The sequence below is a fragment of the Melanotaenia boesemani genome, chromosome 20 (assembly GCF_017639745.1).
Source record: "Melanotaenia boesemani isolate fMelBoe1 chromosome 20, fMelBoe1.pri, whole genome shotgun sequence".
NCBI classification, from domain to species: Eukaryota; Metazoa; Chordata; class Actinopteri; order Atheriniformes; family Melanotaeniidae; genus Melanotaenia; species Melanotaenia boesemani.
Window position 1 is genome coordinate 25,847,202 of NC_055701.1, and position 23,270 is coordinate 25,870,471.

General features: G+C 42.6%; 1 protein-coding gene across 1 annotated transcript; it reads left to right on the top strand.

The window, feature by feature from the left end:
- The first annotated feature begins 12,866 nt into the window (after nt 1–12,866).
- Nucleotides 12,867–22,644, top strand: LOC121631654. Its single transcript, XM_041972649.1, has 13 exons — nt 12,867–13,077; nt 14,817–14,879; nt 15,011–15,085; nt 15,181–15,243; nt 17,975–18,058; nt 18,160–18,192; nt 18,260–18,322; nt 19,258–19,311; nt 19,397–19,459; nt 19,591–19,665; nt 19,761–19,823; nt 22,211–22,393; nt 22,550–22,644. The coding sequence occupies exons 1-13, from the start codon at nt 12,867–12,869 to the stop codon at nt 22,642–22,644; spliced, it is 1,125 nt and encodes a 374-aa protein (XP_041828583.1).
- Nucleotides 22,645–23,270: the final 626 nt, after the last annotated feature.

The window sequence follows — 23,270 nt, forward strand, 5'->3', positions numbered from 1 at the left end:
AACGCTTATCTGTGGTGCTAAGGAGTGATCGGCTGGAAAGACAATAAGCTCGGTCTTGGACAGATTTAGCTGAAGGTGGTGATCCTTCATCCATGGGGAGATATCAGCAAGGCATGCTGATATTCACATTGAGACGATTGTGTCATCAGATGGGAAAGAAAGGAAAAGCTGAGTGTCATCTGCATAGCAGTGGTAGGAGAAACCATGAGAGCTAATGACTGCACCAAGTGAGGAGGTGTATAGTGAAAAGAGAAGAGGGCCAAGCATCGAGCCCTGAGGCACCCCTGTTGTTAGCCCATGTGATCTGGACATTCCCCCTCACCAAGATACTTTGAAGGATTTTCTTGTGAGGTAGGACATAAACCACGAGAGGACAGATCCTGAGATGCCAAGCTCCGAGAGTGTGGAGAACAGTATATGATGGTTGACCGCGTCAAAGGCAGTAGACAGGTCCAGCAGTATAAGGATTAAGGATTGAGGATTGACCAGCGGATCTGGCAAGCCGTAAGGTGCTTTCAATGATTTCACCAACAATGTCAAGGGAAACTGATTTGACTACCAATACTCCACGCCATTGTCTCCCTCATGTAGCAACACATACAAGTCTAATTTATCTCTAAATCTCTAGACTCACAGGTGAAGGCATTAGATTAGTGGGCAACAAACATATATGATGCTATATGGTTGTTGCTAGTTAATCTTCTGAGATCTCAAAAATGTAAATATTTCTCTGATTGGATTGAAAGCAGTCACCCAGTCTGCTGCACTAGAAATGTGCTCTGTTCCTACTGCAAAGCAGGAGGATGAGTCCCAAACCACTGGCTCTAACCTAACATTACAGTGATAGCTGAGCATTTTCTGAACTATTCAAATCGTTCTAAAATAAATACAATTTTTTATTTATTATTATTAATTCAGAACGATTTATCTATTATATAATGTTTTTTCTCCACAATCAATTAATTCAACACTGCTCACCTCCTTCCTCAGGGGCTACCTGGACATGCTTCGGCTGCTCTTGTGTGTGTTTGGAACAAACATGATTTATCTCAGCGCGGCCAGGATCCTGATGAGGGTGCGAAAGCAAGACCACATCACCCCCATCTTAAAATCTCTTCACTGGCTTCCCGTTTCATTTAGAATCGAATACAAGGTCTCTCTCCTCACTTACCAGTGCATCCATGGACATGCCCCTACCTACCTACAGGAACTTCTTTTCCCTCACACTCCTTCACGTACCCTCCGGCATGCCTATACAAACACCCTCCGTGCCCCTAGGACTAAGCTTCGCAGCATGGGTGATCGAGCCTTCTCAGCCGCTGCTCCAAGGTCCTGGAACGCCTTACCAGAACATCTGAGAGGCTCACAGTCTCTAAATGACTTTAAACGTAACTTGAAAACCTATCTTTTTAAAAAAGCTTTTTTCTAACCAGCATTTTGCTAGTTTTTAAACTTTTATCTTGGTTTAATATCTGTGAACGATTGCAGTGAAATTTAATAGTTGTTCTTTTATCCTTTACACTGTTTATTATATTTTTATGATTTGTTTTGTATGTTACTAAAATCCTTTGTAGCACTTTGAGATTCCTTGGAATGTAAAGTGCGTTACAAATAAAATTGATTATTATTATTATTATTATCTTAGCAGAGCAACTTGCTGATCGTTTGCCTGCTTTGATTATTTAAATAAAACAACTGTGAAATGAGTAAAATCCAGAGTTTTCTTCGGAAATATGAGCTAAAATGGGAGCAAAGTGAGCTAGCTTATATGACCAAAGTGTAGAAGAGACAACAAGCTGATTTTCACAGCTTTCCATCAGACAAACTGACCCTGCCAGAACGTTACCTAGTTCTTTTCGCCTCTGAAAGAACTCGATTACGTACTGTCAAACCCTCTGTTCTCTCTCCAGTCTCAGCTTTTTTTCTTTTCTTTTTAAACTTCCAGATGTTTTAGGCATCCTGCTGTCTTAGCATTCACTCGCTGTCTGTAGCACTGATGGAGCAGCCGATGGAGCAGGTAGACTAAACCATTTAAAGGAAATATAGAGGGGGGGGGGTTCAGAAATGTTTGCAAAACAAAGAAACTTGGTGATACCAATGCATTGTAACTAAAATGTTTGCGTAATTGTAAATTTATCATTGAGTATCAGATAAATATGTCAGTATTACAATTGCATTGAGGGCCCTTCTGGGATCATCAAAATTTGCTATACAACAATATATTAAAATATATGTCCTCAGTCATAAATAAAAATCTCTTTATTAGGTCCCAATTTGTCCATCCAACCAGTTCAGGACCATGTACCACGGTTTAGTGAGGTCAGGTCGGAGGGGGGGTGGGGGGATCCATGGCTTTTTAGTGCATGAAGAGCTTTCTCAAGGAAAATACACTACCGTATAAAAGTTTGGGGTCACTTTGCCATGGGATTCAATAGGGAAGTGACCCCAAACTTTTGAACAGTAGTGTAGATTGAGGCCTACTGAAATAGAGGACCTTCTTATCTCAAGCTGAGCAGCCGGTGATCCACTTCGTGTTGTAGGACGCCATCATGGAGCAGTAGGTCAGCAGCTGGAGGAGACTCTGCTGGGGTGTCTGATCTCCAGGAGAGCTGGCCCCCAGGAATAAAGAGTCAACACTTTTTTTTTAGTTTAGGTTTGTGATGTTAAATCTCTGGATGGAGGAATGGACGTCTGTTCTGTTTGGGAAAGGGTCTTACGTTTCTGATTGTATTTGAGTCCTGAACATAAGAATGTGTTCCTGAGCCCCTCTCCAACAAGTTAAACCTTGCAGGATTAGGGAGTTAAAGCTGCTGAACAGGTTCAGTTGCAGGATTTGGCTTCACGATGAGGCGTGCTACTCCATCTCTGCTGATGATCTGCTGCTGGGTCAGTCAGAACTGGGTCTCAGCCTCAGTGGAGTCACGTGATGACGCTTCCCCGGAGCTCCCTGTCCTTTGGGACGAGTTTCAGGGCTTGAAGGAGCTGGTCCTGAGCCTGAAGATGGAGGAGGTGGAAAGACGACAGGCCCTCCGGAGTGTCGAGAGCCGGCTGAGGGACAGAGAGGTGGAGGTGGAGCAGCAGAGACGAGCCCTGGACCAGCTGCAGGCGGCAGTGGACCAACGGGTGGAGGAGCTGAGCTCAGGCCTGAGGAGGAGGGTGGAGGAGCTGGAGGAGCAGAACCAAGGTCAGGATTGGGTAATCGCTTTCTCTTCAGAGACACTGCTGCTGCTGAAATTGGATCATCTGTTCAGCTAAAAGGTCTGCAGCAGCTTCCTCTGACAGACTTTTTTTGTTTGTATGTGTCAGAAAGCTGCTTCCTGGTTTTTTCCTGGTTGTATCTCCATGACAACACATCCCAAGAACATCACCTGATTCAGAGGATGATACTGGGATGTCCCATTTCCTTTGAACAATAATAATAATAGTCATTGGTTTTTATTAAATGGTTGAGAGAAGTTAATAATAGTAACAATAGTGAAATGATACAAAATAAAAGCAGTGATGAGATAACGCTTAGTTTTGGTATCTGGTCAGCTAAACCTCAGAATTTCTTTCTGTAAGGCAAGGCAAGGCAGTTTATTTGTATAGCACATTTCATGTACAGGACAATTCAAAGTGCTTTACATAAAACAAAGACATTACAGATATTTAGAAATAGTAAAAGTCATAATCAACACATAATCACAATAAAATAATAAATTACATTAAAATGATTAAAAGCAAGATAAGTTAAAAGGTTTCCATGCAGATTTCAGGCATAGGCGCATGTACACTTGATATCTGCTTCACTGGGGGTCATGAGACCTGACAAGCTGGAAATGACATATTAAACAGATTCAAAAGAAAGAAATGTGAAAGAAATCCATTTAAGAGGTGAAACACTCAGCTCTTGTTGTTCAACCTCAATTTCAACAAAAGCCCCTTTTCCACCAGGCTGGTTCAAAGTGTTGGTTCGGAGCCAGAGCCTGCTTAGCACTGGTTCTCTGGCATTCTACCACATAAGCACCAGCTCCTGGCTCTCAAAACTGGTTCTTAACAGTTAGGTCTCTGTGTAAACTGTAAATAACAGAATACAATGATTTCCTAAAATCCTTAACCCATATTTCTATCTCAATAGAACATAAACAACATATCAGTTGTTGAAACTGAAACATTTGAGTTGATAGTGAATTTGGCAGCAGCAACACATCTGTAAAAAGTAGTTCCAGGGTGATGTTCAGCACGGTGTAAAAAGTAGTTCAAGGGTGATGTTCAGCACGGTGTAAAAAGTAGTTCAAGGGTGATGTTCAGCACGGTGTAAAAAGTAGTTCCAGGGTGATGTTCAGCACGGTGTAAAAAGTAGTTCAAGGGTGATGTTCAGCACGGTGTAAAAAGTAGTTCCAGGGTGATGTTCAGCACGGTGTAAAAAGTAGTTCCAGGGCGATGTTCAGCACGGTGTAAAAAGTAGTTCCAGGGTGATGTTCAGCATGGTGTAAAAAGTAGTTCCAGGGTGATGTTCAGCACGGTGTAAAAAGTAGTTCCAGGGTGATGTTCAGCACGGTGTAAAAAGTAGTTCCAGGGTGATGTTCAGCACGGTGTAAAAAGTAGTTCCAGGGTGATGTTCAGCACGATGTAAAAAGTAGTTCCAGGGTGATGTTCAGCATGGTGTAAAAAGTAGTTCAAGGGTGATGTTCAGCACGGTGTAAAAAGTTGTTCCAGGGTGATGTTCAGCACGGTGTAAAAAGTAGTTCCAGGGTGATGTTCAGCATGATGTAAAAAGTAGTTCCAGGGTGATGTTCAGCACGGTGTAAAAAGTAGTTCCAGGGTGATGTTCAGCACGATGTAAAAAGTAGTTCCAGGGTGATGTTCAGCTTGGTGAAAAAAGTAGTTCCAGGGTGATGTTCAGCACGATGTAAAAAGTAGTTCCAGGGTGATGTTCAGCTTGGTGAAAAAAGTAGTTCCAGGGTGATGTTCAGCTAGGTATGAAAAGTAGTTCCAGGGTGATGTTCAGCACGGTGTAAAAAGTAGTTCCAGGGTGATGTTTAGCATGATGTAGCATCCCCTCTTCCTTTAACATCTGTCTGGAAACATCTGGGAAGTGAGGAGACCAGTTGCTGGAGTTTTAGGAGAGGAATGTTGCCCCATTCTGGTCTGATACAGGATTCTAGCTGCTCTACAGTCCTGGACCTTGGTTGCTGGATTTCTGCTTCCATGATGCTCCAGATGTTGGCGTATTGGTGAAATGTCTGGACTGCAGGCAGGCCAGTTCAGTAGCTGGACTCTTCTCCTGTGAAGTTATGCTTTTGTGATAGATGCAGGATGTGGTTCAGCATCATCTTGCTGAAATCTGCAAGGCCTTCCCTGAAAGAGACGTTGTCTGGATGGCAGCAGATGTTGCTCTAAAACTTCCATGTACTCTTCAGCATTGATGGAGCTTCACAGATGTGGAAGCTGCCCACGCCATAGGCACTAATGCAGCCCCATCCCATCAGAGATGCAGCTTTTCACCTGTCCACTGATAACAAGCTGGATGCTTCCTCTCCTCTTTAGTCTGCAGGACACGCCGTCCATGCTTTCCACAAACTAGTTCACATCTTCATCCAGGTTTCCACTTTGCCTCAGACCATTTTAAATGATCTTTGGTCCAGAGAAGACGAAGGTGATTCTGGATCCTGTTCACATCTGGCTTCTTCTCGGCATGATGGAGCTTTAACCTGTATTTGTGGAATTCAAGGTGAAGTGTGTTCAGACAGTGATTTCTGGAAGTCTTCCTGAGTCCAGTAGAGAATCATGTCTGCTTTTAATGCAGATCACCAGCATCCACTCTTGTGCCATGCTGATATTCTGATTACACTGTAGATGATAGGATCTTCAAAGTCTTGAATTTCACACTGTTCCACAATTAACCCAGTTTGTCTCTGACTGATGAAGAACTATGGAGCTAAATCAGTGCCATAATATTTGTTCATTTGAAAGCAATATTTGAAAATGAAAAAAATTTCAGCTAAAAATGAAAGTCACGTTTTTACTGTGAACTTTTAAAACCAAAGAATTTTAATTTCAATTGGATTATTTTTTGTATTTTTCTAAAATTTTTATTTATATTTTTGTATCTTTAATTTATATATTATTTATATTATATATATTATTAGTGCTGGGAAACTATTAAATATTTTAATCGCGATTAATCGCATGACATGTTGGGATCAATCGTGATTAATTGCATTGCTACGCACAAAATGTCTCTTTCCTTTAAAAGAAGACCTACAGCTATATAAAGAAAATGCAGTACATTTTGGTTTACAAAAACTAAATGAGGGGTGTACAACCTGCTGCTCCTCTTCCCATCCTATAGAAGAAAGTCTGTTTATCCTCTTTTTATAAAAGTTTTATGTTGTTCTTTATTTTAAAACCAAAAAATGGAAATAAAAATGTGGTTCTTCAAAAATAACAAATATATGGTGGCTCTTCATTAAAAAAATATCTATTAAGTTGCTTTTTTGAAAAAGTCTTGTAACATTTTAAAACCAAAGAATTTTGTAAAAAAAAAAAAAAAACACACACACACACACACAAAAACAAACAAAAAAAAAAAACTAAATCTATCAAATGTTCAAATCAGTTTTAATTTCAATTGGATTATTTTTGGTATTTTTCTAAAAATTTTATTTATTTTTTTGTATTTTTAATTTCTATATTATTTATATTATATATATCATTAGTGCTGGGAAACTATTAAAATTTTTAATCGCGATTAATCGCATGACAATCACGATTAATCTAACGGAAACTAAAGGAGTTTTATTTAGCTGGCTGAGGGAAAAAATGGCTCTTTGGACTGAAAAGGCGGCAGACCCCTGCACTAAACACATAAACAGATTTAGCAGCAGTTTTTTCTTTAAACAGCAACAATTAAAATATTTCTTAATATATATAAAATTAAATATGACAAAGAAAAATTAAATGTTCAGGATTTACAAAATAAAAGGTAAAAAGTCAGCAGGATGAATTTAAAGCTGTGAAGCTGCTTCCTTCTAAACACAGAAGGAACAATATGTGATGAATATCAGCATCAGGTGAACAAACAGAAAGCAGGATTAGAATCTCACAGCTTCTAGATGGTGAGGAGAGAGAAATATTCACAATATGCACAATAACTTCCATCCATGCACCTTCAGTATCCAGATTTTTGGCCTATAAATTGTCTAAACTTTCATTTTTAGCTTGACTGCACCTGTAGCCTCTGCTACCGGGAGTTAAGGGGTTAACATCTCGTTTCTGGGTGTAGCATTAGGTCTGTAGATGTAACTGTAAACATGTGTAGTATCCACAGAAAGTCGAGAATCTCAGCTACCAGCTACCAGTAAAACCATTTCTATAACGAACAAACACAGTTAAGACAACAATAATTAAAAGACCATGAACACAAAGTCAGAAAATATGTAAACACAAGTTATGGCTCCACCAAATAGCATGAACACGGACAAATGACTCTTCTACTGAAAGCTCACATCTCACAGATTCCAAACCTGTAAGTTTCATCTCGCTATGACCAAGATTCACTAAACCAGAGGCAGAAGAAGGCTCAATTTATTTCAGAAAACATGTCTTACCTTTGCTGTCTTGCCTAAATTAAGACCACATTTATTTTAAATAAATAAATAAAAAGTTTCTCATTGTCTTTTGGTAGCAGTTTCCTGTCCAAAAAATCAGGATGTTCTGCCCATTTGACAGACAAAGAGAAACGTTGGTTCTTCTTCTTCTTTCTTAAGTTCCAGACAGAAAAAGTCTCTTTATTTTAATAAACCTGCTCTCTCCTGATTATTAACACATTAACATACCCAGACCTAATATATATATATGTATATACAACCATATATACATATATGTATATAAACTGAAAATTTATTATTAAAGTTTATTTAGAAAAATACAAAAAATTATCCCATTCAAATTGATGTGATAGATTTTGTTTTATTTTTTAATCCAATCACAGTAAAAACATAACCTTCATTTTTAGCTTACATTTGTTCCTTTTTAAGTATGTATTTCAAATTAACAAACATCATGACTCTGATTTAGCTCTTTCCATCTGAGAGACTTTGCCTCTGAAACGTTCCCTTTATACCCAGTTGTGTTACTGACTGTCAACCTAACTAGTTGTCAAATGCTCAGTTGTTTCTGGTTTGTACCAGTTACTTTTCCAGTCTTTTGTTTATCTTGTTCCAACTTTTTACAGACGTGTTGCTGCCATCAGATTTAAAATTAAATCATGTTTGCAATGAAATTTTAATGAAATGATAAAATGTCTGCATCAACGTCTGATGTGTTTCTGTTCTACTGGGAATAAAATTTTATTTATTTATTCATTCATTCATTCATTCATTCATTCAATCATTCATTTATTTTTTACATTTTTCAGTCCCAGCTTCTTTTTAATTGAAGTTGTAATCACTGACTTTACTCTAAATATCTAATTAACACTCATAATATCTAATATAATTATATCTTTCAGAATATTAATGTTTCTGAAAGATTTTTATATGTGTTGTTGTTCATCCAGAAACTGAGACCGATCTGTAATAGAACAATAAACAGTGCTGGTGACAGAGCAGAAGAAAGATCTGAACCAGACTGAGCTGACAGACTGCAGAGAATCCAGAATCTCACTCTCATCATCCCTGAGATGCTGCTGCTCAGCACTGGATCTTCTCTACTGAACCAGAAGTGAGTCTGTAAACAGACTCTACAGTCTGATATCTTGTGTCTCGTTTTTAGCCCGAGCAGTAGAAGTGTCCAAGCTTCAGTCCAGAATGAACAACAGTGAGAGGCTGGCAGAAGACCTGAGGAACAAGAACTCAGGTGAGTCTCAGAACTTGGTGGTTAAAAACATCAGCAAATATTTGCACCCACTTCAGCCTTCAATGGATGAAGGAATATCATTCAATAAGCAGTCAGAACCTGATGTGGGTCTTCATGTGCAGCTCTGGCAGCGGAGCTCCCGTTCCTGCAGACCAGACTGAGGGCAAGTGAGAGTACTGTGGAGCAGCTGAGGAGGAGAAATGCAGGTCATTATCCTCAGTCCTCACATCATCATCACAACTTCGTTACTGCTCATTAATACACACTTCAGCTGATTGATATTGATTGATCAAACAGCTAATTACACCCACCATCCACTTCATCAGGTCCACCCCCCTAGTACCAGGTTGGACTTTTTCTTCCAGAGCTGTCTTCTTGGTGTGACAGATGGAACAAGGTGGTGAAAACACATCCCAAAGCTGCTCTATTGGATTGAGATCTGACTGTGGAGGCTGTTGGAGTCCAGTGAACTCATTGTCATGTTGAAAAAAGCAGTTGGAGATGATCTGAGCTTTGTGACATGTTTCCACCAAATTCTTAGCCTACCATCTGAATGTGGAGCTGAAATGGAGAGTCATCAGACCAGCAATGTAACTCTGTCTTCTATTGTCCAGTGTTGGTGAGTCTGTGTGAATTGTAGCCTCAGTTTCCTGTCCTTAGTTGAAAGGAGGCACCCGGTGTGGTCTTCTGCTGCCCATCTGCTTCAAGGTTGGACATGTTGTGTGTTCAGAGATGCTATTCTGCAGACCTTGGTTGGAAACAGTGCTTATTTAACTTCATATTGACATTCTGGTCCAGACATCTGCAGCTTACTGGATATTTTCTCTTCTTCAGACCATTCTCTGTAAACCCTGGAGATGGTTGTGGGTGAAAATCCCAGTTAATACTCAAACCAACGACCATGCCACGTTCAAAGTCACTTAAATCCTCTTTCTGCCTCATTCTGATTCTCAGTTTGACATGACATGACTAAATGCTGCCATGTGATTGGCTGGTTAGATATTTGTGGACCTGATAAAGTGGACAGAGGGTGTCTCTGCCAACATCTGTGAATGACTTCCTTACCCTTTAGTAATAATTTCTTCAATTTCCATGAATTAAATATATTAAATGTCTAATCATAGCTATAAAGACATAATTGCACCTGAAAACCATTTAACAGGTGACAAAATGAAAGAAGAGTTGTAAAGTTTTTAGCTCTGAATTTTCCAGAAGCTTCCAGCTGATGTTTGGCAGTTTTTGGTCATCTGTAATATCTGTTTATACCCCATGAATTGAATGTGTGACGGTGTTTTCTCTGCTGGTTTCAGTCCTGTCGGCCCGACTGTGTAACACTGAGAGTCTGGTGGAGGACCTGAGAAGACAGATCTCAGGTTGGACTCATTTCTATACTCATTCACTCATTCTATAAACAAATATTGTATTCACAACAAACCACAAAAAACTGATTGACCACTGAGACATTTTGCTGTTTCATGAGAGGTATGAGATGATCTGGAATCTGAAGGAAGCAATTTGTCTCATAAAGTAGTTCCAGGTCTGCAGCATCCCATCTGGAACTGAGGAGACCAGCTGATGGACCTTCAGGAGAGGAACGTTAATCCACGAACTGCCACATTAAATCAGAAAACAGAAACAGAAAAACTCATTCAAATATTTAAATAGAATTTTTTTTTCCAGAGTTCCCACCCTCCAATGGTTCGTTTGTGATGATCCCTGGAGTGTCTGCGTTGGAGAGTCGGCTGGGTGTCCGTCTGGAGAAGCTGCAGGAAGACACTGAAGGTGACATATCATCTGTGCCCTCTTTGTTTTTTGAACAATCTGTTTAACAATCCCCATCCCTCTGGCACCTAGCCCCAACAAATATCCAAATGCCTTCTAACATATAACTATATGTGATATGAAGGCAAAGATAAACAAACATGTAAATGAATTAGTGACAGAATAGATAAATAAGTGTAGTACTCGAAAGCAGTAGACGCTTTTTTTCTTCTCTCCCTCCCCACACTCTGTCCTGCTACTTGTCCTGCCATCTCTGAGCCTCTATCTGCTTTACTATTCTGAATTTAGAACCATGGATCTGATCAGCTGGTCTCTCAATGCAATTGACCAAATTTATTATCAGACTATGGCATTACAACAGCTTAACCGTAAACTGGATGCCATCCTAGCTCAGAATAGCAAGCTGGTTGCAGTTCCGGAACTCGTACGCGGGGTGGACACCAACTTGGAGAAATTGTCGGCTCGGCTGGGTGGAAACTGATCCAAATTCTGATGATTAAGTAGCCAGCGAGACCACTGAAGACTTAAAGCAGATGAAACATGCTCTAGCCTGGAACAAAACAAATGGTGTTATCTTAATCTGGCTCCCTGAACTGGCCTTGGATGGCTAGTCATCAAGTTCCCCTGGAATGTTATGCAGACGCTTTACAGCACTATTACTATTACTATTACTATTACATCACACACTAGAAACCGTATATAAGCACACTGGCAGCTTTGAAACGCTGCAACACACACCATGGCTGATGTACCAAAAATCCCCAAGAAAAAATGATCAGAACAAGCAAAGAAAAAGAGAAAGCGATAGAGCCAGAGACGAAACAAGAGTAAACATTGGTCTGGCATTTACTTGCTGGAGAGAGCTCAGAGAGAGGATGGAGTGCAAGACGGATACCAAATTAGCCCTGTTGCTATTGGATTGGAAGTAAAAGACTAGCTTGTTTTGCTAGCTAGCTTGTTTGTTTGTTTAGGTTTATGCATGTTTTCCCTGTGCATGTGTTGGCTCTTTCCATTGATGGCAAGCCATACATAAATTCTGGTGCTTCCTTATGGCCTCTCAACCTCATAGAACCCAATATCTCTGTCTGAGCTCAGTCAGGACTCTATCTGGCCCAGGGTGCACTAATGACTCATCCATGTCTTGTATGATGAGCTTCGTCACAGGGTGGCCTGGATCCAAGATTGCAGGGTGGGTCTAGATCCAGATCTTGTGCATGCCGCAGCCTTCCACCAGCTCAGAGCAGCCCTGTGCTTTCATCATATTCAGGTGACAGCGAGATTATCCAACTGTCTGATGGCAAGGAACGTCTGGCCCTGATTGCCCTTAATTCCTCTGCAAAGCAGTCCTCTTGAGCTTTCATCAATATGAGCTTCTCTGCTTGTAGGAAATCAGAAGCAGTACCTTTGGAGGTTTTGTGGGTCTTAGCCGCCCCATGAAGGGAGCTTGCGGTATCCCAAAGAAGCTGTTTCCATGTTGAGAACTTAGTACGATCTGGAATTTGGGGAAGCAAGGTGCTGGACACCATTCCAATGAAGGCTCATTTTCTCAAATCTGTGTCATCAGGTTCCATATCAGAAAGCGGCATGACCAGCCACTGATCATCTGGTAGATAGAGAAAATGTGGGCCTTGATTCCAGTGATGTGGATGTATCATTTCCCGCAGTGTGAGTCCACGAGTGATATTGTAATACTCAGTAATTTAGAGGAATCCTTTCTGAAGGTTAATATACCAGGAGCAGAGAACACAAGGAGATCAAGGAAATAATCAACACTTTATTATTTACACGCATATATAAAAACAGCTCGCGCTAGCCCGGCGAGCCCACAGTATTACAGATAGGAGACGCGCTGCTTCCAAACACACACCTAGCCTGCATTAGGGTACACCGCAAGCCACTCAGTGTCACACCACCCTCTATAAAGCGAGGCACTGCACCACACATTAGTTGCACATCAATCTGCCATTCAGGATTCTACCCCCAAACCGGAAGAATCTAACACCTGTGAGGAGGAGGCAAGCTACGCGCACCTCGGGCCCAGCGCGCCCCAATCCAACACTGCTTCCCACACCGAGGGCGAAGCGGCTGTCGTATTTAAAACTAATAAGACCCCACCCTCCCACACATACATCTGATAACAAATAAGATAAAACAAAACACTTAACTTTCCCGGGTTGCGAGACCCTCCCCCGGGGTCTGAGCTTAGCGCTGGTCCGGCTCAACAGATATAACAATTCACCGGGATGCCGGTCCAGCGCTGCGAGACGCCTCCACTGACTGCAGGAGGGGTCCTCCTTCCGCTGGAGAGTGGCACAGTCGCGCTCATAAGTTTCCCCTATCTAACCCACCTTAGCCTGCCTATCGGCGGTTCTAACCCGCTAGCCCCTCTAGCTATCTTCGCCGCTGGCAGCCCTACCTGGCTGCGATCGGCACCCTCCCAAGCAGTCCAAGTTCGTGAACGCTTACGGTTTGCCTGGCAGGGTTTCCCCTTTGACACACGCCAAGCTCCACTCTCCAGAACCACCTGGCCACACACACCAGTTCCTTTTCATACCTCTCACCACTCCCCTCCACCACAGGTGATCCCACTCCCGTAATCAGGGCACGTCATCATGCCCACTCACTACAATATCATCGGCAGGGTTTATCACAGAGTCCATATAATGCCACTGAGTAAAGTCTGTCAAGTTCTAGATTTCTGTGACTCGGGTCCCCACAAAGAACTTATATTGACAGGATCCCGACTTGATCCAGTGCAGGACAGTTGTGGAGTTGAACCAGAGGGTAATGGTTGCCTCAGGGTTGGAGTTCATCTGCCTGGTGATCAAACAGTAGAGCTCCTCTAGCGCTAGCTTAGCGCTAGCTTAGCGTTAGCCTGCGGTGGAATGTAAACAGCTATGATTTTGTTGGCTAGTGATCGAACATTTGTCAGGAAGAGACTGGGAAGAGCCGGTCGGTGTGGGTTGGCTTTTAGCCTAGCATGCGCCCCGCTCCTCTTACCCTGCTTTTGTTTGTGTTGTCTCCTACGTCTCCTAGGCCACAATGGAGGGATGGTGAAAGCCGTGAAAGCCGTGGTGGTTCGAAGGACCTCTGGTGGTATAAAATCTGGCTCAGGGTGTGCGTAAAGTTGGCAGTTTCTTCCGAAGTTTATTAATTCAGCCCTGCCATACTGAATTAATGCCTCCAGTAACTGGAGCAACAACAAAAACACGAACAAAACAAACAAAAGCCGAGAGCCCTGAGCCGCTGCGTGCACACGCGCCGCCATCTTGGTAAACTATATGAACTATATGATACAAAACATATTAGAACAATATTTAATAAAGACAACAGTGGACTACAAGTGGTACTAGGCACAGCCACTTAAGATCTAGAATCTCTTGGTCCTCTGCAACTTATGAGTTCGTCGAAAAACAGTTATTTTTTTATTCTCAGCTGAGTATGTGGAGGATGAGCAGCAGAGCCGAGTATATGGAGGATAAGCAACAGAGCTGAATATGTGTGGGATAAGGAGCAGAGTTGAGTATGTGTGGGATGAGCAACAGAGCTGAGGATGTGTGGGATGATTAGCAGATCTGAGTATGTGTGGGATGAGCAACAGAGCTGAGTATGTGTGGGATGAACAGCAGAGTTGAGTATGTGTGGGATGAGCAACAGAGCTGACGATGTGTGGGATGAGTAGCAGAGATGAGTGTGTGGGAAGTGAAGGTCAATAACACAAAGTACTTTTAGCATTGGCTTGCTCTTACTGTATGGACTGTATTGTATTAACATACAATACAGTAAAAATGGCCATATTTCAGGCATAGTCACAAATGGTGAATATTAATGAATAATTAATTGGTAACTTGTAATTAATCCAGTTTAATCATTTGAATGCTTTAAATGGTTATTGTTGAAGGCTTCAGTGCTGGGCAGCGTTAGCTGACACTCCACCTTGCATTCTCTGTCACCTATGTTTCTTAGACTGTACTTAACTTGGTTTAGAATCAGTAGAATAAATAAATAGTTAAACAACAAACAAAACAACTCAACGGTTTTGGTTTGTTTTCAGTGAAACTTTCCTGGATGGAGTCCAGACTGACAGAGGGACTAAACAACACTGAAGGTGCTGTTATATTTACTTGATCAGTTTTATTAAAACCACAATGTCAACAAATGAACAAAGTGGATCATTTCAATTTTCTATTTAGAGTTGGTGAGCAGGCTGAGGATCAATGAGAAACAGATGGAAGACCTCAAGGCAGAAGACACTGGTAACACATGAAACTTTCAGGATATCAGGAATGTGTTTGGACAAACAGATTCCTGCACTTGTCTGTTTTATCCGACAGAAGTTTTCTTCCTCATTACCACAGCAGTTGTAATGAAACTGGTCTGATTTCAGAACAAACCTCTGAACTGATGAAGCTGTGGAGAAAAGTGAACATGACCGAGAGCCTCCAGGACAAGCTAAACACAGGTACACCAGTCAGTCTGTTGTTTCCGAAGACTAAAACTGGGAATCCAAAATGATTCCTTGAAAAACTCCTTCATAACTTTTGGTTTTCCCTTCAGAGTTGGTGAGCAGACTGAGAGGTTTTGAGGAACATCTGAAAGGTCAGAAGACAAAAATCTCAGGTAACACATGAGGTTTCCAGACTGGCTGCAAATTCTGTTTGAAATAAGAGAAACTTGGAGAAAGTCTCCAGACCCAAACTGAGAAGGATTAAATAGAGTTCCCTCAGGAACTCCTGACTGAACTCATGCACCTTGCTGTCAAACTCACTTTTGACTTTTGGACGTGTACATACTGTCTTGTGAAATAACAGTTTCCTTAATTCTGCCAAGAATATTAGTATATTTGAATATTTTCTGGATCATATGCAATATAAGGACATAAGTGATTGTACATCCAGGCTCTAACACATACTGAATTGGCCTTACCAGAGGGTAATTCTTCTCAAGAGATGTCTTCCTTTATTTACTTGAAAACTAGTCCTCAATTTTGTTGTAGAAAGGTTCACTTTTTGTAGAAGTTTTCCACGACTTTATCTGGAAAATCCAGAACCTGTCTTGTCAACAATGTTATTGATGGTTTCCTCCTGAAACAGGAGAGCCTTGATAGAAAGGTGAGGAAGAACTGGTTGATGCAATATTTTTGCTGTGGAATTTAAATGTTAACTCAGTAAATGTATACATGAGTAAAAGCAGGTTTGTTCAGTAGATGTGGAGGTCAGACTGAGATCCACTGAGACACAACTGGAGCAGATGGAGACTCACACTGCAGGTACGTACCATCATCAGATCTGCAGTTTACTTTCATTCATTGCTGATAGAAGCAGGAAAGAAAACTGGAATGACTTCTTGTTCAGATCTGGAGGTCAGACTGAGAGTAAGAGAGAAACAGCTGGAAGAAACACCAACTTAACATAGGATGGATGGATGGATGGATGGATGGGTGGGTGGGTGGATGGATGGATGGATGGATGGATGGATGGATGGATGGATGGATGGGTGGGTGGGTGGATGGATGGATGGCTGGATGGGTGGGTGGATGGCTGGATGAGACCTGTAATGATAATAGTGGTAATACTGGTAGTAACAAGAAAAGAAAATTGTACATTTTTTCTATTATATGTTACCCTGGTGGATACACAGTGCACACAGGTTAAATACAAACAGGTGAAAGTGATGGTACAGCAAGAATTACTGGGAACAGAGTTGGTTGTCCAGTCTGACAAGTGCAGGAAAGAATAACCTCCTTCAGACACCCTGGATGGAGGAGTCTGTGGCATGCATCGGGTGGAAAGCGTTGTCCATCATAGCTGATAGCTTGGCCATCATTCTCCTCTCACCCACTACTTTCACTGCATCTAAGGAGCACCCTAGCACAGAACTGGCTTTCCTCTTCAGTTTGTTCGGTCTTTTCCTCTCTGGAGCTGAGATGCTGCTGCCACAGCAGGCCGCTCTATAGAAAATGGCTGATAACGGCATAAAAAGTTTTTAGTAGGGTCTTTTGCACCCCAAAGGACCGCAACTTTGTCAGTAGGTAAAGTCGACTCTGACCCTTTTTATAGAGTGCCTTGGTGTTATCCGTCCAGTCCAGTTTGTTGTTCAGGTGAACATCCAGATAAGAGTCCACAATTTCAATGTCTGTTCCATGAATGTTTACTTGAGTGGGGGAAGATGATTCTGCCTGTGGAAATCCACCACCAGCTCTTTGGTTTTTCCCTGTATTGATCTGGAGGCAGTTTCGCTGGCACCAATCCACAAAGTCCTTGTTCAGGTCTCTGTACTCACTGTTGTCCTCATCTATGATGAGCAGCAGAGTCGTCTAAGAACTACTGGAGATGGCAAAATGGACTGTGGTGTGTGAAGTCCAAGGTGTTAAATGTGAAAAGGAATGGGGCTGCAACAGTTACTGAGGGGCCCCTGTGCTGCAGGTAATCCAGCCTGTGACACAGTTCTCACAAGCCTCACAACTGGACGGTCAGTGAGGTAGTCCAAGATCCATGATGTCAGGTGATGGTCCATTTCAGACTCCTCCAGCTTGTCCACCAGCAGTGCAGGCTGGATGGTGTTGAATGCACTAGAGAAATCATAAAACATGATTGTTGTTGGTGTCCTCATGCAGAAGGCTCGGGGTAGATCAGGGTACCCAGGGTACTGGCATCGGGGTAGATGACAGCATCATCAACCTCGATGCCAGATCAGTAGGCAAACTGCAGCGGATCTAATGATGAGCTCACTACAGAGAGGAGGTGCTTTGGAACCAGCCGCTCCAGGGTCTTCATCAAATCAGATGTTAATGCTACAGGCCTGTAGCCATTGAGATCCTTCGGGTGGGGGGTCTTTGGCACTGATACTACACATGAGGTTTTTCAGAGCAGCACTTTCTCCAGCCTCAGGTTGAACACATGCTGAACAATCACACTCAGCTGGTCTGCACAGCATCTCAGGAGCCTTGAGCTGATGACATCAGGACTCATTGCCTTCCTGATCTTCAACTGGCTCAGCTCCCCTCTCACCTGCCATTTTGTGAAGGAACCAGCCAGAGCTGGATGGCTAAGGACGAGAGGGAGTGGGGTGTATGTGAGGGAGTAGTTGAGGGACCAAGTTGGAAGGGCTGTAGATGGAGGTGTTAGGTGTACTCGGTGTGAGCGGATTGCTGTAGCTGAAGCAGCCGCTGTGGGAGGCAGACAGGGCTTCAGGGGTGTGAACGATGGGGGTTGTGAAGGAAAAAGCTGGTTGAGGGGGAGGGCAGATGCCTTATAAACCTGTTTAAGAAGGTCATTTGCCCACATCCTGTTCCCCACAAGCTGTGAGTTGGGTAAAACATGACTGCTACCTGCTGTTTACATGTTTTCAGCGTGTGAAGCTGAGCTGGCAGCTGTGGTGGTCAGACTGAACGTGACTGAGGAGCAGCTGGATGAGCTGAGGAGACAAAGTTCAGGTGATTTTTGACACATCCAGAGATTTCTCTGCTGTTTGACTCAAACGTGAAGATCTGCATGTTTGTTCCAGTCAGAGCTGCTGAGCTGCTTTCTGTTTCAGACCGATTGACTGCTGCACAGAGAGACACTGAAGGTAACTCAGAGAAAACTCTGTTGGTCTCGTTCATTCATCACCTCATAAATCACTTGTTTCTCATCAGATCTGCAGGTCAGACTGAGAGTCAGCCAGAAACAGCTGGAAGACCTGAAGACAGAAAACTTAGGTAACACATGACGCTACACACTGACTCAGCATGTGCTTTTTAAAGAAATATTGAAATAGGTTAAACTAAAAAATTTAAGCTTGTTGAAACTATGGAGGGTCCCAGAACGTTCCCTGAGGCTCTAGTTCAGAAACATATGAACATGGTGGATCCTACAGGACCCTTCTAGAGAATCATCCCCTCATTGTGGTGGAGGGATTGTCACTCGGAGGAGTGGCATCCAGCTCAGATAGCTCCATTTTGTCTTCTTTAAATAATTTCACTGTGTTTAGGTCATACATGTTTGTCTTTACTTTGACATGCTGGGACTGGCATCTGCAGTCTTCCCCAGAAGCATCTTCTGACTGCGGTGACGTCAAAGAAGACAGCAGGACGGTTCACATGAGCAAAATAAAACACCAAAAAACAGAACAAAAACAATTAAAATCAGCCATATTGGATCAGAGCAGCGGAAACAGTCCCATCATGGACGGGGACTACACCAAAGATAGTTGGGGGTTTGACAGCATTCTTCAAAAAGTACAGAGAACTTAATACTTCATATTGTGCAATTTTTATTTGCCTTTTATGTGCCTTTTATCTGCCTTGGGAAACTTTCATCTTCATTTTTTGTTTGAAATCCTTCTCCATAACTATGGCTACAGGCTAGAAGCTGAATGTCTTATTCTGCTTATTGGAGTTTGTTATACAGCTGACTGACACATTACCACCACCAAGTGGTGGGGAGATGTATTACAACTGAACATCTTGTGGATAACAGTAATATCTCTGGTATCTTCACCTGATAACTTCTGAGTCCTGCAACCCACAGGTGCAACATTGAAAGTTATATGTGGCCCTTTAGGTCACTCAAGGAACCATGTTTAAGAATCAGTGGAATAAATTAATAGTTAAACAACAAACAAAACAAGTCAACGGTTTTGGTTTGTTTTCAGTGAAACTTTCCTGGATGGAGTCCAGACTGACAGAGGGACTAAACAACACTGAAGGTGCTGTTATATTTACTTGATCAGTTTAATTAAAACCACAATGTCAACAAATGAACAAAGTGGATCATTTCAGTTTTCCATTTAGAGTTGGTGAGCAGGCTGAGGATCAATGAGAAACAGATGGAAGACCTCAAGGCAGAAGACACTGGTAACACATGAAACTTTCAGGATATCAGGAATGTGTTTGGACAAACAGATTCCTGCACTTGTCTGTTTTATCCGACAGAAGTTTTCCTCCTCATTACCACAGCAGTTGTAATGAAACTGGTCTGATTTCAGAACAAACCTCTGAACTGATGATGCTGTGGAGAAAAGTGAACATGACCGAGAGCCTCCAGGACAAACTAAACACAGGTACACCAGTCAGTCTGTTGTTTCCGAAGACTAAAACTGGGAATCCAAAATGATTCCTTGAAAAACTCCTTCATAACTTTTGGTTTTCCCTTCAGAGTTGGTGAGCAGACTGAGAGGTTTTGAGGAACATCTGAAAGGTCAGAAGGCAAAAATCTCAGGTAACACATGAGGTTTCCAGACTGGCTGCAAATTCTGTTTGAAATAAGAGAAACTTGGAGAAAGTCTCCAGACCCAAACTGAGAAGGATTAAATAGAGTTCCCTCAAGAACTCCTGACTGAACTCATGCACCTTGCTGTCAAACTCACTTTTGACTTTTGGACGTGTACATACTGTCTTATGAAATAACAGTTTCCTTAATTCTGTCAAGAATATTAGTATATTTGAATATTTTCTGGATCATATGCAATATAAGGACATAAATGATTGTACATCCAGGCTCTAACGCATACTGAATTGGCCTTACCAGAGGGTAATTCTTCTCAAGAGATGTCTTCCTTTATTTACTTGAAAACTAGTCCTCAATTTTGTTGTAGAAAGCTTCACTTTTTGTAGAAGTTTTCCACGACTTTATCTGGAAAATCCAGAACCTGTCTTGTCAACAATGTTATTGATGTTTTCCTCCTGAAACAGGAGAGCCTTGATAGAAAGGTGAGGAAGAACTGGTTGATGCAATTTTTTTGCTGTGGAATTTAAATGTTAACTCAGTAAATGTATACATGAGTAAAAGCAGGTTTGTTCAGTAGATGTGGAGGTCAGACTGAGATCCACTGAGACACAACTGGAGCAGATGGAGACTCACACTGCAGGTACGTAGTATCCTCAGATCTGCAGTTTACTTTCATTCATTGCTGATAGAAGCAGGAAAGAAAACTGGAATGACCTCTTGTTCAGATCTGGAGGTCAGACTGAGAGTAAGAGAGAAACAGCTGGAAGAAACACCAACTTAACATAGGATGGATGGATGGATGGATGGATGGGTGGGTGGGTGGATGGATGGATGGATGGATGGATGGATGGATGGGTGGGTGGATGGCTGGATGGATGGGTGGATGCATGGATGGATGATACCTGTAAGGATAATAGTGGTAATACTGGTAGTAACAAGAAAAGAAAATTGTACATTTTTTCTATTATATGTTACCCTGGTGGAAACACAGTGCACACAGGTTAAATACAAACAGGTGAAAGTGATGGTACAGCAAGAATTACTGGGAACAGAGTTGGTTGTCCAGTCTGACAAGTGCAGGAAAGAATAACCTCCTTCAGACACCCTGGATGGAGGAGTCTGTGGCATGCATCGGGTGGAAAGCGTTGTCAATCATAGCTGATAGCTTGGCCATCATTCTCCTCTCATCCACTACTTTCACTGCATCTAAGGAGCACCCTAGCACAGAACTGGCTTTCCTCTTCAGTTTGTTCGGTCTTTTCCTCTCTGGAGCTGAGATGCTGCTGCCACAGCAGGCCGCTCTATAGAAAATGGCTGATAACGGCATAAAAAGTTTTTAGTAGGGTCTTTTGCACCCCAAAGGACCGCAACTTTGTCAGTAGGTAAAGTCGACTCTGACCCTTTTTATAGAGTGCCTTGGTGTTATCCGTCCAGTCCAGTTTGTTGTTCAGGTGAACATCCAGATAAGAGTCCACAATTTCAATGTCTGTTCCATGAATGTTTACTTGAGTGGGGGAAGATGATTCTGCCTGTGGAAATCCACCACCAGCTCTTTGGTTTTTCTCTGTATTGATCTGAAGGCAGTTTCGCTGGCACCAATCCACAAAGTCCTTGTTCAGGTCTCTGTACTCACTGTTGTCCTCATCTATGATGAGCAGCAGAGTCGTCTAAGAACTACTGGAGATGGCAAAATGGACTGTGGTGTGTGAAGTCCAAGGTGTTAAATGTGAAAAGGAATGGGGCTGCAACAGTTACTGAGGGGCCCCTGTGCTGCAGGTAATCCAGCCTGTGACACAGTTCTCACAAGCCTCACAACTGGACGGTCAGTGAGGTAGTCCAAGATCCATGATGTCAGGTGATGGTCCATTTCAGAAACCTCCAGCTTGTCCACCAGCAGTGCAGGCTGGATGGTGTTGAATGCACTAGAGAAATCATAAAACATGATTGTTGTTGGTGTCCAGGTGGGAAAGAGCCTTCTGCACAATTCCCCATGCAGAAGGCTCGGGGTAGATCAGGGTACCCAGGGTACTGGCATCGGGGTAGATGACAGCATCATCAACCTCGATGCCAGATCAGTAGGCAAACTGCAGCGGATCTAATGATGAGCTCACTACAGAGAGGAGGTGCTTTGGAACCAGCCGCTCCAGGGTCTTCATCAAATCAGATGTTAATGCTACAGGCCTGTAGCCATTGAGATCCTTCGGGTGGGGGGTCTTTGGCACTGATACTACACATGAGGTTTTTCAGAGCAGCACTTTCTCCAGCCTCAGGTTGAACACATGCTGAACAATCACACTCAGCTGGTCTGCACAGCATCTCAGGAGCCTTGAGCTGATGACATCAGGACTCATTGCCTTCCTGATCTTCAACTGGCTCAGCTCACCTGCCATTTTGTGGAGGAACCGGCCGGAGCTGGATGGCTAAGGACGAGAGGGAGTATGTGAGGGAGAAGTTGAGGGACCAAGTTGGAAGGGCTGTAGATGGAGGTGTTAGGTGTACTCGGTGTGAGCGGATTGCTGTAGCTGAAGCAGCCGCTGTGGGAGGCAGACAGGGCTTCAGGGGTGTGAACGATGGGGGTTGTGAAGGAAAAAGCTGGTTGAGGGGGAGGGCAGATGCCTTATAAACCTGTTTAAGAAGGTCATTTGCCCACATCCTGTTCCCCACAAGCTGTGAGTTGGGTAAAACATGACTGCTACCTGCTGTTTACATGTTTTCAGCGTGTGAAGCTGAGCTGGCAGCTGTGGTGGTCAGACTGAACGTGACTGAGGAGCAGCTGGATGAGCTGAGGAGACAAAGTTCAGGTGATTTTTGACACATCCAGAGATTTCTCTGCTGTTTGACTCAAACGTGAAGATCTGCATGTTTGTTCCAGTCAGAGCTGCTGAGCTGCTTTCTGTTTCAGACCGATTGACTGCTGCACAGAGAGACACTGAAGGTAACTCAGAGAAAACTCTGTAGGTCTCGTTCATTCATCACCTCACAAATCACTTGTTTCTCATCAGATCTGCAGGTCAGACTGAGAGTCAGCCAGAAACAGCTGGAAGACCTGAAGACAGAAAACTTAGGTAACACATGACGCTACACACTGACTCAGCATGTGCTTTTTAAAGAAATATTGAAATAGGTTAAACTAAAAAATTTAAGCTTGTTGAAACTATGGAGGGTCCCAGAACGTTCCCTGAGGCTCTAGTTCAGAAACATATGAACATGGTGGATCCTACAGGACCCTTCTAGAGAATCATCCCCTCATTGTGGTGGAGGGATTGTCACTCGGAGGAGTGGCATCCAGCTCAGATAGCTCCATTTTGTCTTCTTTAAATAATTTCACTGTGTTTAGGTCATACATGTTTGTCTTTACTTTGACATGCTGGGACTGGCATCTGCAGTCTTCCCCAGAAGCATCTTCTGACTGCGGTGACGTCAAAGAAGACAGCAGGA

What these genes read in the sequence shown, in the direction of transcription:
- LOC121631654 (XM_041972649.1), top strand. Translation starts at nt 12,867, where the DNA reads ATGCCGGTCCAGCGCTGCGAGACGCCTCCACTGACTGCAGGAGGGGTC. An exon ending in TCAGAAGACAAAAATCTCAG is followed by an intron (nt 15,244 to 17,974) that starts GTAACACATGAG and finishes ACATGTTTTCAG; the next exon opens with CGTGTGAAGCTGAGCTGGCA. An exon ending in GCTGAGGAGACAAAGTTCAG is followed by an intron (nt 18,059 to 18,159) that starts GTGATTTTTGAC and finishes TTTCTGTTTCAG; the next exon opens with ACCGATTGACTGCTGCACAG.